Here is a 12,831-nt window from a genome sequence, read left to right as displayed (position 1 = left end):
ACACCAGTAAAAGTTTATGTGTTTGTGAATTATGTATTTGTAACATATTGTCATATTTTAAATATTTATAATTGTTTAAATATAATATTAACCTTTATCATTTGTTCTGAGACCAGACTTTAGAAAATGAATCTAAAAACTAGAATCTAAATCTTACAAAAGTGATCAAATGGATATTTTTAATTCAAAACTGTTGGCCTGTAACAGATTATTGTACGGACTAGTCTGTTTGGAATGATGTTACAAAAAGTTGTGAATGTGGTGCGATGATTTAAAAATAAATGTGCTACAGTAGCTAAGTGTATCAAGTCGCTATTATTACTTGCAAACATTATTACTTGCAAACATCTACACTGACTTTACTTTATGTATGTATATATATATATATATAAACAAATAACCTGGCCATCGGTAATTTGATAGCGTAATAGGCCTATTAAAATATTAGCCTATCATAAACTGACTTTATTGATTATCTTCTATGTTTTCTGCGTGTCCCTGGATGAATAACTTTGGGCCTGAATGGGTTAAACCTGTGAAAACAGACTATTGAAAGATGCGTAACACAGAGAAAATTCCCTTCGAAATAATATGCTTCCAGTGGACGCTTTGTTTTCATTTGCATTTATTTATTTATTTATTTAACGAAAAAAATAATTATTTTCAGTACAAAAATATTCGACTGTCGGTTTTATCAACCCACTTTATATGTAGCCTATCTTCCAATAGAGCGGTATTTTCAATAATAATCAGTTCACCTTTTATTGATTTGAACAGATAAATTGTGTGAATATGAAAGAGGATTGGCAAAATATGTCGTACTTCCCTCTGAGACGCAATATGATACTCCAAACATGCATGTCTCTTTTAAGCTTGAGCATTTGACCTACCAAAATTTGTTTTGATTACAAATGTCACACGAGTCTCTGCTAAGCCAATTTTAAACACTTCCTGTACATTTTAAGATGAGTGACCAGTCTAACAAGTGTTAGTGGGTAGGCTAATAATTCAAAACCCTTTAAAGACATTTATATCACCTGCTAATAAATTCCATTCATTTTCAGTATTGCTATTTTTTTATGCAACTGAAAAAAAACTTTTATTACATTATTAAATTAGATATAACATGCCTTAGTTGGTTACAAAAAACAAATGTTAAAGTCAGGAATAAGAGTTCATTTCCTCTTTCCAATCTGCGCCAGCAGGCGCGCGTTGTCATCCGCCTTTGCGCGCAGGTTCTTGGCTTTGGCAATGTTGAAGAGGATGTTCATAATGTTGGTGGGCACGTCGAGGGAAAGAGTGACCTGGTTGCGTCGGTCGCTCTTCGCACTGTTGCGGTACAGTTTACTCCTGAGCTGCGTCTGGCTCAAGTATCTGTATTTGGACGCGGGTACAGTCCTCCTCTCGCGCGGCTCCTCAGAGGAAAGCGCGTGCGCTGATTTGTACAGGAGGTTAACACTGTCCAGCAGGGAATTCGACGGTTTCCCGTTGTCATTCGCCTCGGAGAACATCTCGTTGTTGCAAAGAAAGTTGGACTCTGGGTTGTACGTTGGTAAGCAGAGGCTGGAAACCGGTGCGCAAAGAAGTGCTAGAGCGAGGAGGGTCCGCGCGAACCACATTGTTTTGCCCTGTTGAACGGAGGTGCGTAAGAATATGAGGCACTATCAGATTGCATTTGGATTAACATTTCTTGCGTACTGATTATTTAAAACTTCCAGAAAGAAACTTTGCATAAAAAGTGTCACATGGCATTGCGCCTATAAAGGAACAGTTCAACAACAAAAACTGTCATTATTTACTCACCCTCATGTTGTTCCAAACCGGTATGAATTTCTTTCTTCTGTGGAACACAAAAGCTGTCGCTAGACAGCTCGTCACCATTAATTTTCATTGAATAAAAAGATGCACTGAAGACTGAAGCTGTCACCCTTTAATATTTTTGTGATCCAGAAAGTCATACAGGTTTGGAACAACCTTTGGGTACATTATGGAAGAATTTGGTCCCTTTTAAATGAACGATTCCCCTTGAATCTCACACAGGACTGCAAAAGTACTTACCTGCACTGTTTGGATGAGAAGAGTCTTCTGAAGTGAAGCGCTGTTTGTCAAGCAGAACTTTTGGATCGTAAATCCAAAGTGTTATTAAAAAGGTAAGCAAGTCAAAAACTCAACGTCAACTTAAATAAGAGTGATTTTGTGGGTTTGATATCTCCCTGGCTGCTGATAATATCCGTTTGGACTGTTTGCCCATTGGATGTGCATTCATTTAGTATAAGCCCATTTACGCTGCAGTCGTACGCCAGCAATAACGTCATTTATTGAGACCCTCCCAGTAAAATGAGGCGGTGATTAATGCGCTTGGGCACCAAAGGCGCTTTTACCGTCACCATATAAAACAGATAGCCGACCGTCTGTGTTTAATATTTGATAAACGCGACGAGATATGTACAGACATCCTGTAGGCTAATTATAGCCACAAAAAAAAAAAAAAAAAAAAAAAAATCAGATTATGGGGTGTGTCTCAATCTGCTCCCTACTTCAGTGGTCAGGACACTGATCAGGCTGTCTCAATCGCAAAATCATACTAGTGCACTGAAATGTTCGCTCCCTAAAAAGTCCCATAATGCAACGTGAAAACCAGGGTGCATTGGTGCTCACAATGGCTGCATACGAAAACTTAGGCAGCTGATTTGTTGCCTCTCTGCAACATGGGTGCGTCTCAATCTGCTCCCTACTTCAGTAGTCAGGACATGGATCAGGGAGTCGGCCATTTTAAGGGACGTCTCAATCGCAAAATCATACTAGTGCACTGAAACGTTCGCTCCCCAAAAAGTCCCATAATGCAATGTGAAAACCAGGGTGCATCGGTGCTCACAATGGCTGCATCCGAAAACTTAGGCAGCTGATTTGTTGCCTCTCTGCCTTATCAGGTAATGACTTTGTAGGCTTTCTGATGCCATCTTTATTTTTACCTCAACTCCCACAGAATGGAAAGCACAGGATTGTGGGATATCAAAGGCAGCGGCGGGATTTGATACATATATGCTGCCTTCAAAAATCGATCAGATGCGTTGTGTCCGAAATCGCGTACTGTCTGAGTTGGTACTACATTTGTATTTGAACTTACTTCGCCACCATTAAAAAAGTACGTTCTGTATAGTATGAATGTGTGTTGAATGTAATCCGGACGTACTACATCCGCCATGTTGTACGGTCATGTGACCTAGTTGTGTTGCTTCGCCTCCATTTATAAATCCTCTCCCATGGCCTCATGGGATAGTAAAGTGTCCAACGAATGCGTACTTCAGAATCTCGACGGAAGTAGTAGGTCATCCGGGGACTTTTCGCCTACTGTTTTTCAAATACTAGTATTTGGACATAAGAGTAGTATGAGTAGTATGTTCCCTTAATGAAAGTTCTGAAGCGCGAAACATAAATTAAGTGAGCCAACTCAACACATAGTGACATCTGACATGCAACAGATTTTTTTATTTTTTTTAAATACAAATGGAGAACATCTCGTTGTTATACTTCAAAGTTCTTAAATATATTTAATTATATTTAAGCATAAACATACATGATTAGATGAATGGATGAATTGGTACAGTATAATTTATAATTAATAACATAACTTATCCTTTATTTACAGGTGAATTATTTACGTTACTTTTACTTTAAGAACTTTATTTGATTGAATATTTTTGTTTATTACTGATTTTTTAGCTGTAAATTAACGATGTCATGAGAAAATGTTTTACAAAGTGGCGATTTTTGCCATGAATTTGTACGAAAACATAAGATTTTTAGGAAAAGAGGTTAGCACTAAGCTTTTTAACTTAACTGTGGTTAGCTAATATATTTAACTACGAAGTAGCATGTCTTCCTCTTTTTTATTTATTTTTTCTTTCAGTTCATTGCGATGTGCAACAGTATTTTTTTTTTTTCAATTAGAATTTATTTGTCATTGTACAAAATAAAATAACCTACCACTCAATGTCATGACTGGCTGGACATAATTATCCATAAAACTTTGGAATAAAATGGTTATAAGGCTTATAATTAAGATGGCATACTGAGAACTTACCAACACGTCTAAAGGCATTCAGCACCATGGATAGCGCAGCAATTTACTTTGCATGTGTATTGAGCCATTTATAAAACAGGAATTTTGAGTTTTCAGTTGTCAGGGTCAATGACTATAAAATGTTTGTGTTCCCTTTTTAGACGTCCCTGTGAGTTAATTGCTGTGCAGTTTATGCTCATAAGTTTAATTAGTTTTCTTTCCACCTCCCTTTAATGATGGATTGCTTTGCTATCAAGGGCTCTAAAGTTTGGAGGCTTCATTAATGATTACCTTTAAACGCTGTAAACATTGTGCATTGGACTGGATGATAATACTTTTATTCCACATGAAGTTAAAGGAAGCTCATTAAACCTTAAAAACTACATTTTAAAGCAGATTTAAAGGGCATCTGTGCTGTGTAGTGTGCTCAATGAAGTTCACTAAGGGATCCCCTTAGACACACTGTAAAGGGCGTCCTGTCTTCTGACTTGTACCACAGTCTTCTCAATGTGCTCTAAATTGGACTACAGCCTGCTACACGCCCCCCCTGCAGCTGGGACATATGTAAAAAAGCTAGAAACCCAGGGATGCAACAGGGAGCAGCTTAGTTGGGAGATTATACAAGACAGAACAGAGTCAATGTCAGCGGAAGGTAAAGCTCGTAAGACGTGAAAAAGATATGGAGGGGTAAAAATAACGAGGAAGGAAACATATTGCACATATGTACACGTACTGTACTGTATAAGCCACCCACAAATGCGCACACACTTTCCCTGCCTGCCCCCAGGAGACACCGTCCAGACACGACTCGACAAACATTGCTGAAGAAAAGCCAATATGGCAGCATTTATACACAACACAGGGCCAAGCTTAGAGAACACGGTCCAAAATCAGAGGTCACGATGTAAAAATGTTCTCACGCACACACCCACCCACCTACAGTGAACCCCTACGACTATATGGCTCATTCAAAAATATATACAGTTCATTGTTTTATTGTCTCACATAATATTTAAAAAACAGTCAGAGTAAGAACATTTTACAAACAGAACCATTAGTGCAAAATGGCGAACCTTATGGTAAACAAGTCATAAACACAGTTGATTATATTAATAGTGCATTTACTCTTAGAATCATGACCTCCGTTAATAAACATACAACTAGGTTTTAAATAAGAACGTGGTATATTGGTAAGAAATTCGTAGGTAAGCATGTATCACTATAACAGTGCAACAATGTGTGGTGCTATAGTTATGAACACTTTTTTTCTAACATATACAGCTGTGATAAACTAATATACATATGGGATGGCAAAAATGTACAAAACTAGTATTTTTTGTGAGATAAACATCAGTTTAGCTGTTAAAAATAGCTAAATGTTCTTCCTCAGGATTCAGAATCTGTAAAACAAGAAAAGGGGCACAAGAAAAGTTCACTTAAAATTGTGCTAAGTTGCTTCTGACAAAAATCACACATCTTAGGGAGAGCATCTTTCAAATAATCATCTATAACCATTGAGTTCTGATTGCCTCTTTACCTCTCCTTCCCAGAATGCATTTACTCTGACAATCCTGTTTGGAGCCGAAGCGGTTTCTATTTCCTCCGCAGCCACCGTACACAAAAGGACGGCATTTCCCTGAGACGGCGTAGTAGTACCAGAGCAGGACGTATTCAGTGCAGTGGCCCTCAGACATGGGTTCAAGGCACATATCAGCGTCCGGGTCTGCATTCAGTGGAGGTAGCATTACATAATCAGTTTCAAATAAATAAATAATGCATTCACACTGTTTTAATGAAAATTATGTTTTAAATTAAAATTATGAAAAAAAAAATATTAAATGTATTAAACTATGAATATAGATGCATGAAACAATAACTTTACACTATTTATTTATTTTTTAATGATAATATTTAAAATAAAAATATGAAATCATGGATTTATATATCACTGCAAGGATACAGGAAGCAATAAAATGGTTAATCTAAAATAATCGAAATTTTTTAGCTTGTATTTCTGTTAATCAAATGGTCTATCTTCTCTCTCACATATGTGACCCTGGACCACAAAACCAGTCTTATGGGTCTTTTTTTTTTTTTTATTGAGATTTATGCATCATCTGAAAGCTGAATACATAATCTTTCCATTGATGTTTGTTATGATAGGACAATATATGGCCGAGATACAACTATTTGAATATCCGGAATCTGAGGATGCAGAAAAATCGAAATATTAAAAAAATCGCCTTTAAAGTTCTCCATTTCTATTGGCGATTGTGCTGCATCCACTCACAAATTTAAAAATATATATATATTTAAGGTGGGAAATTTACTAAATATCTTCATGGAACATGATCTTTACTTAATATCCTAATGATTTTTGGCATAAAAGAAAAATCTATCATTTTGACCCATACAATGTTTTGTTGGCTATTGCCACAAATATACCCGTGCGACTTAAGACTGGTTTTGTGATCCAGGGTCACATATATGCACTTCTACACTTGTTGAGTGATGATTTGAGTGTTACTTTTATCAGTGGTTTAATTATTGTCTTATCTGTCTGTTTCTGTTCGCTGTGTCTCATATCGCACTGTGGATGTGACAGAAATAGACTATAGACTGTAGATAAAATAATCTTGGCTATGTGTAATGCCTTGCACTTTTGGTGCCAGGACCATTAATGTGTACTTCTTCAGACTACTATCCTGGATATAACCCAACATTACCACTGCAAATCCTTTTAATTCGAGGACCAGGTTTAATTTGTGCAGGAAATCGGACTATATTGCTTATGTAAGCTGTTTTTGTAGATGTATTAACTGGTTAAATGCACTTGGAGCAGCAGTCAGCAGAGGACGATGTTCTCCTCTTTTACTCTACACACACCTGAGTGGAGTTTGAGTGCACGTCTCTTTTCTCTCTGCTCTCCATCTCTCTCAGTACTGGCTCCTGAGTGCAACAGAAAAGCTTATATTATATCCACATTTTTCAGTTAACACCATGAATGCAGAGTCATTGCACAAATATAATCACATAGATGTGTGTATTATGGGACAACATCTGGAAAACATTAGGATAATATTGCAAAATAAATCACCCTCATTTTTCTGATATTACATGACTATTTACTATAAATAAATGTACATAAAATACAAATTTGATTTGACCTGTTTTTATTAATCTTTGTGCATCATTGAGCAACACACAGTCTCAGGATTGGCATTAGGTCATGAATGAATCATTGTTTTTGAATGAATCAGTTGAATTAATGATTCAATGACTCACTCATAAAAATAGACACTTTTGAAGAAAGAGCCACTAAAAACCAAAATTTACAGTTAAACAACACTCAAATATAAAACTGATTATATAAAATTAGAGTTTCCCCATCGAAACGCTTCCTGGGCCAAGGACAAAATATAGGCATGATATCATAAGAGAGAAGCCATGTTCTAACATATTGGTTCAAAGCAGGAATATACCTACTTGTAATGTTGCCATATGCTAATGTTGGCTCAGACTCTGAAACAGCAGGACGAACTGTAGTGGTCTCGTCCTCCACCTCTTCATCCCACACTTCGGGGTGGGCGAGCAAGAACCGAGAGGCAGAATCCGCTCTTCCGTCTTCTCTTAGGATACTCCCATCATCTGGATCATTGGTGTTCACCATCAGGAGTATTTCCTTTCCTTTGGTTAAGAAAGTGACCATGCTTCATGCAAATTTCATTAGGCATCAACATCATTAATTCATTTAATTTCACACAAATGGAAAGTAATTCAATCTTTTTTTTAAACCAGAGAAGTCATTACTTCAATAAAATTCTGAAACAGTCCCAGTTTTTTGTTAATTTGGTTTTTGCATTAATGAATGACTTCTGAACATGGAGTTCTTCATAGTTTTTCTTCAGTAAGAGAGCCCACTAGAACACAACAGATGGTGGAACCCATGGGGTCCAGAGGTCTCCACAACAGGGGCCTCCAAACAACAACTCCAAAGACACAAACTCACACAAACACACAAAATCACACACTCCTAAGCACCAACAAATAAATGTGTTAACGAAGCTCTGTTCAATTTCACTTCAATGGGCATTGCACAACTGAATAGATTTTAGTGTGGGTAGACGGCATATTTAATTAAACATGAATAGACAAGTCTACTCAGTGGGTTGTAGTGTTCAATATCTTGGCGGTAATTGTACAGCCGATAAAATACTTAAAAAACATCATTTCAAAACATTTCCAGTGGACAAAAACATCTAGAAACACGATGATGTATAAATTAGAGGTGATCTGATACATTAAGATTGTATTTACTGCAAAAAATGAATTTCTTACTCAGTATTTTTGTCTTGTTTCCTGTACGAATATCTTAACATTCTTAAATTGAGATGCATTTACTTGAGAAGCAAAACGACTTCAGATATTTAAGTCCTGTTTTCTGAAAAATGCTCAAAATTAAGTGAGTTTATGCTTTATGCTTTTGTTTTTTTACCCCACTGACAGATTTTTTACAAGCATTAACTTATAATCTAAAGTCATTTTCCTTCTCAAGTAGCCTAAACGTATCTTAATTAAAAAGTTGTTAGATATTTGTAATGGAAAACAAAACCCATTTTCATATCCTCACAGTTTTGTTTTCATTTGCAGTAAATTCAATATGAAGTCCCCACTAAGATCCATTGTGTGTTTAAGAATACAAATGAGCATACACACATATACTCACCACACTTCTCAACCACCTCCTTTGACACTAGATCCTTCACTTCCTCCACCTGAACAAAAGGACAATTTTTAAAAGTTTCTTATCACACAGAAACAATATCTGTAATCCATAATGATAAATATATCATAGAAATAGGGCGAAGTTGTTCAACATACACTGAGTCCTGGCTCCCCTTTTTCTCCTTTCATGCCCGAGCTTCCCACCTCCCCCTGCATAGAAGATATACATAACTTCAGACTGAACATGTTTGTGAATGGACAAAGTCCTAATAGAGTGGAGGATACAGTTATTGGTGTGCAGATTCCTTATTACATCCAGGCCTGTGAGGCCAGGAATTCCAGGGGGTCCCCGTTGACAGGCTTTTCCTCTGCCTCTCCTCCCCTTCTCTCCCTGGGAAGATACAGTAATACAGTAACACATATAATACATAAAAGCCTCATTTCAGCACAAAACAGCCACTAACCCTGGATCAATCTTTGAGCTTAAGGCTACATAAGCTACCCATAACCAAACCAATGGATTTCCTACTTTATTTTCAACTGACATAGTATATGAGTATAAAAATGTATTTGGCCTGTTTTAGAATGGGAAAACACCAGAGTAGCACTTTACAATAATGTGTAATTCATAAACATTACTACAGTACAGTAAATTTTGGTTAACATTAAGGTCTTCTTAAATAAAAAAAATAAAAAAAGTTATGTGGAATTCACATGACTTAATTTTACTTAATTTTAAGGCAACAGGTTTCCTCACTTTTTTAAGTTGAGTTAACTGATGACTTTTTACAGTGCTGTTGGGTCAGACACATGCAGATGCATATTTTTATTATGAACTATGTGCTCGGCTAAACTGTTTTGGAAATTGTGTGGTTTATGATGTTTATATCATATTGTCCTGTTTTATTGCTTTGATCCTGTTTGATGTACTTATGTTGCTTTGAGCGAAAAGTGATTTAAAATATATTTATATAATCATAATAATATTAATAACACATTATTTTTGTTGTTCTTGTTCTTATAAATAATATATATATTTATTTACATTCAAAAATTTACATTAGTTAATATATTATGAATGAACATGAATTTATTTATAAAGTTAGAGTTTAAGGATAAATGGTAATACTATTTTATAATTATTAATAATAGTCATATGATTATTATTCATATTATAAACAACAACAACACACTGCAACCACCAACACACACACACGCACACACACACGTTGGGTTTCCATGTTTTATGGGGACTTTCCAAAGACATAATGATTTTTATACTGTACAACTGTATATTATATCCCCTACCCCTAAACCTACCCATAACAGAAAACTTTCTGCATTTTTACATTTTCAAAAAACATCACTTAGTGTGATTTCCTCATGGGGACAAAAAATATGTATCGACAAGGATTTCGGATATTTCCATCTTTGTGGGGACATTTTGTCCTCATAACGGTTTACCAGGGTTTCCCTATTACTGTTGAAACTTGTCAAATATGAAACTATTGAGAAACCTTGACCGATTCAGCAACCTTTATCGAACTCACAGAAACTGCCTCATGTTTTAAGCAAGTCTGCTGATTCTGTGCTGAAGTACAGTTCACCTTTACCAAAGAGACTCTGTCCGTGAGAGCAGCTTGCCGAACCCTTTCCATTCCCATCAACATCAAGAGATGCTTAATTGTGGCTAAAGGCGGCCTTAGTGCAGTGTTTGGTTTGATAGCTCAAATCTTCATCCCAGCAGAAATAGCTCCTACCCCCATCTCTCTATCTCTCTCATCCTCTCCTTCTTGTGAGTTAATTAGGGACTTGTCCTCCTACACGGTTCCTCCACATGAGATTGAGTGAGGTATGAAGATGACCATAATTACAATGGTTTGACTATTTACCCATCTGTCTGTAAGGTCTGATGAATCACACACATGGGAATAATGAATTCAGCTATATTATTGTTTTTGGTCGTACCTTCGGTCCCACTTCACCTTTGGGTCCAACTGGACCAGGCCGACCCGAAGCCCCATTAGTTCCTGGTGTACCAGCAGATCCCTTAAAACCTGAGAAACCTGGGAAACCAGTTGCACCCTGCAGCAGAATGGGTTAAATAAATGAAAATTTGAAAATGAACATATTGGCTTTGGCTAAAAGGACGGAGTCAAATTTGACACAGTGATGTGAAAAATCTAGTAACTGGTCGTGACATGATAGTTTAGTACTATTTATAGACTATTCTTTTTTAATCAACATTTTGAATTAGCTTTTTTTAGTTTAGTTAACTAACAACATCCATTTCGTTCCTCACACAAATTTATCATATCACCTCAGAAGGCTTTGAATATAGCGCATGAGTCATATGGTCTAATTGTAAGATACTTTTATGGTGCTTTTTAGTCTGTTTTGAAGCTTGACAGCTCTTGATTGCAATATGCTTTCATTATATGAAAATATATTTAAAACATCTCTATTTGTGCTCCAGTCAAACAGTTTTAGTTTTAGTTAGAGTTTTTTTTGGGGGGGTGGGTGTACTATTCCTTTAATAAAAAGATAAAATGATTATTATTTTAATTATTATTATTTCAATTAACAGTGGTGCTGTAATTTTTACAGTGTCAGTATACCTTCTCTCCTTTCTGTCCAGGAGCTCCATCAAGACCATTCAATCCACTATCACCCTTTTCACCCTAAACATTAACAAAAACAATAAATCTTATACTTAACTTTACATGATGATATCTGTTTGTGTAGTAACTCACCTTTCGTCCCGGGATACCGTTTAGACCTGGAATGCCATGCCTGCCAGGGTCCCCAGAATCACCCTGTGTTTTACAGTCAAAAGAAATGTTATTAGTGATTTATTTAATCCAGTTTTTTTTTTTTTTAAGATGAAATGTAGACAAAAACACCTGTTCTCCATCCAGTCCTGGGTTCCCTATTCGACCAGGGAAACCTCTGAAGCCCTGCAGGAGAAAAACGCAATGGTTACAGACAGGTGAGAACACAAAAACGAAATCAATAAGTTCAGATTGACACTTCTTACCTTCTCTCCTTTAATTCCTGTATCACCTGGTAAACCAGGCTCGCCTGTCTCACCCTGAACACAAAAACCATTGTGCTTGCAGTCTATATCCCTTAATAAAGTGTGTGATCTTTTAAAGAAAAAAACTACTTAAATATTTAGTCATTCATCTAAATAATGTAGTTAGTAAGAAAGGTTAAGGAACCATGTTCTCCCTCTCAGTTGCCTCTGTTGCTCATATTTTATTCAGATGGTTCATATTCTCACCTGATCCCCCTTTTTGCCCTGCAGGCCCATGTCTCCCTTATTGCCTTTTTCACCATCCAATCCATGTTCTCCATTTCGGCCCTGTAAGAAATCTCAGCCAATCAGTATGTTTTATAGAAGTATAATCCTTAAAAATGCAAACATCTCAAACTTGGTTTATGAAACAATCACAACCACTCGTGCTACCTTTTCTCCATTGGCGCCGGGCTCCCCTGGATCTCCCTAAGGAAACATTTTTACTTTCCACAGTAAAAAACATTTAACAAAACAATATAGCCCATACTAAAAATGCAGTTTTATATAGCAATATAGTGCAAAAACTTCATAGTAGTGCTAATTCAGACCTTTTGTCCTACTGGACCACGTGCGCCAAAAGTCCCCATGCCTCCTTTGGTACCAGCCTCACCCTTCAGTCCCTGAAATTATATCAAACAAGCATTGGAAATGAACTTTACATGTACATTGTAAAGTTGTATACTTGTATGTATACTTGTAATACTGTGAAATATTACACTGTTTCCTATTTTAACCCTAAAACAGGCAACGTGACTCACGAGTCACATAGTTTTTATTGTCTTTTTTGGGGCCTAAGAACGATTTTTTCATCAAATCCTTTTATCATTTATCACAGCCTGGTCTGTCTTGAGTATGCTGGACACATGATTTGCTTCAAGTTTTTTGTAATAAATTAGTCAGCCTGACCTAAATCCAACATGGCTACCAGTGGTGCAGGACATTCAGATTTTGAGGAAAGTAAATA

The 12,831-nt window shown here is 36.5% G+C and overlaps 2 protein-coding genes across 2 annotated transcripts in view; both read right to left on the bottom strand.

Annotated features, from left to right (window-relative positions):
* Positions 1-1,074: 1,074 nt before the first annotated feature.
* On the bottom strand, positions 1,075-2,172 carry ucn3l (urocortin 3, like). Its single transcript, XM_084406355.1, has 2 exons — positions 2,059-2,172; positions 1,075-1,628 (listed from the first exon to the last, which is right to left on the bottom strand). The coding sequence occupies exon 2, from the start codon at positions 1,617-1,619 to the stop codon at positions 1,176-1,178; it is 444 nt and encodes a 147-aa protein (XP_084262481.1). The 5' UTR covers positions 1,620-1,628; positions 2,059-2,172; the 3' UTR covers positions 1,075-1,175.
* A 2,870-nt stretch (positions 2,173-5,042) lies between these two features.
* col7a1l (collagen type VII alpha 1-like) overlaps positions 5,043-12,831 on the bottom strand; it is a 61,161-nt gene continuing 53,372 nt past the window's right edge. The window contains exons 96-110 of the mRNA XM_084406354.1: positions 12,416-12,487; positions 12,258-12,293; positions 12,072-12,152; positions 11,826-11,879; positions 11,692-11,745; positions 11,542-11,604; positions 11,407-11,469; positions 10,757-10,873; positions 9,102-9,179; positions 8,945-8,998; positions 8,790-8,838; positions 7,550-7,750; positions 6,950-7,012; positions 5,601-5,786; positions 5,043-5,463 (exon numbers count right to left, since the gene is read on the bottom strand). Of these exons, the coding sequence (XP_084262480.1) occupies positions 5,450-5,463; positions 5,601-5,786; positions 6,950-7,012; positions 7,550-7,750; positions 8,790-8,838; positions 8,945-8,998; positions 9,102-9,179; positions 10,757-10,873; positions 11,407-11,469; positions 11,542-11,604; positions 11,692-11,745; positions 11,826-11,879; positions 12,072-12,152; positions 12,258-12,293; positions 12,416-12,487 (1,185 nt within the window). The 3' untranslated portion in view covers positions 5,043-5,449. The remainder of the gene's footprint in view (positions 5,464-5,600; positions 5,787-6,949; positions 7,013-7,549; positions 7,751-8,789; positions 8,839-8,944; positions 8,999-9,101; positions 9,180-10,756; positions 10,874-11,406; positions 11,470-11,541; positions 11,605-11,691; positions 11,746-11,825; positions 11,880-12,071; positions 12,153-12,257; positions 12,294-12,415; positions 12,488-12,831) is intronic.

The sequence above is a fragment of the Rutilus rutilus genome (genome assembly GCF_951802725.1).
Source record: "Rutilus rutilus genome assembly, chromosome: 4".
NCBI classification, from domain to species: Eukaryota; Metazoa; Chordata; class Actinopteri; order Cypriniformes; family Leuciscidae; genus Rutilus; species Rutilus rutilus.
The sequence above is the reverse complement of the archived record's forward strand: the minus strand, read 5'-3'. Positions and strand labels throughout refer to the sequence as shown.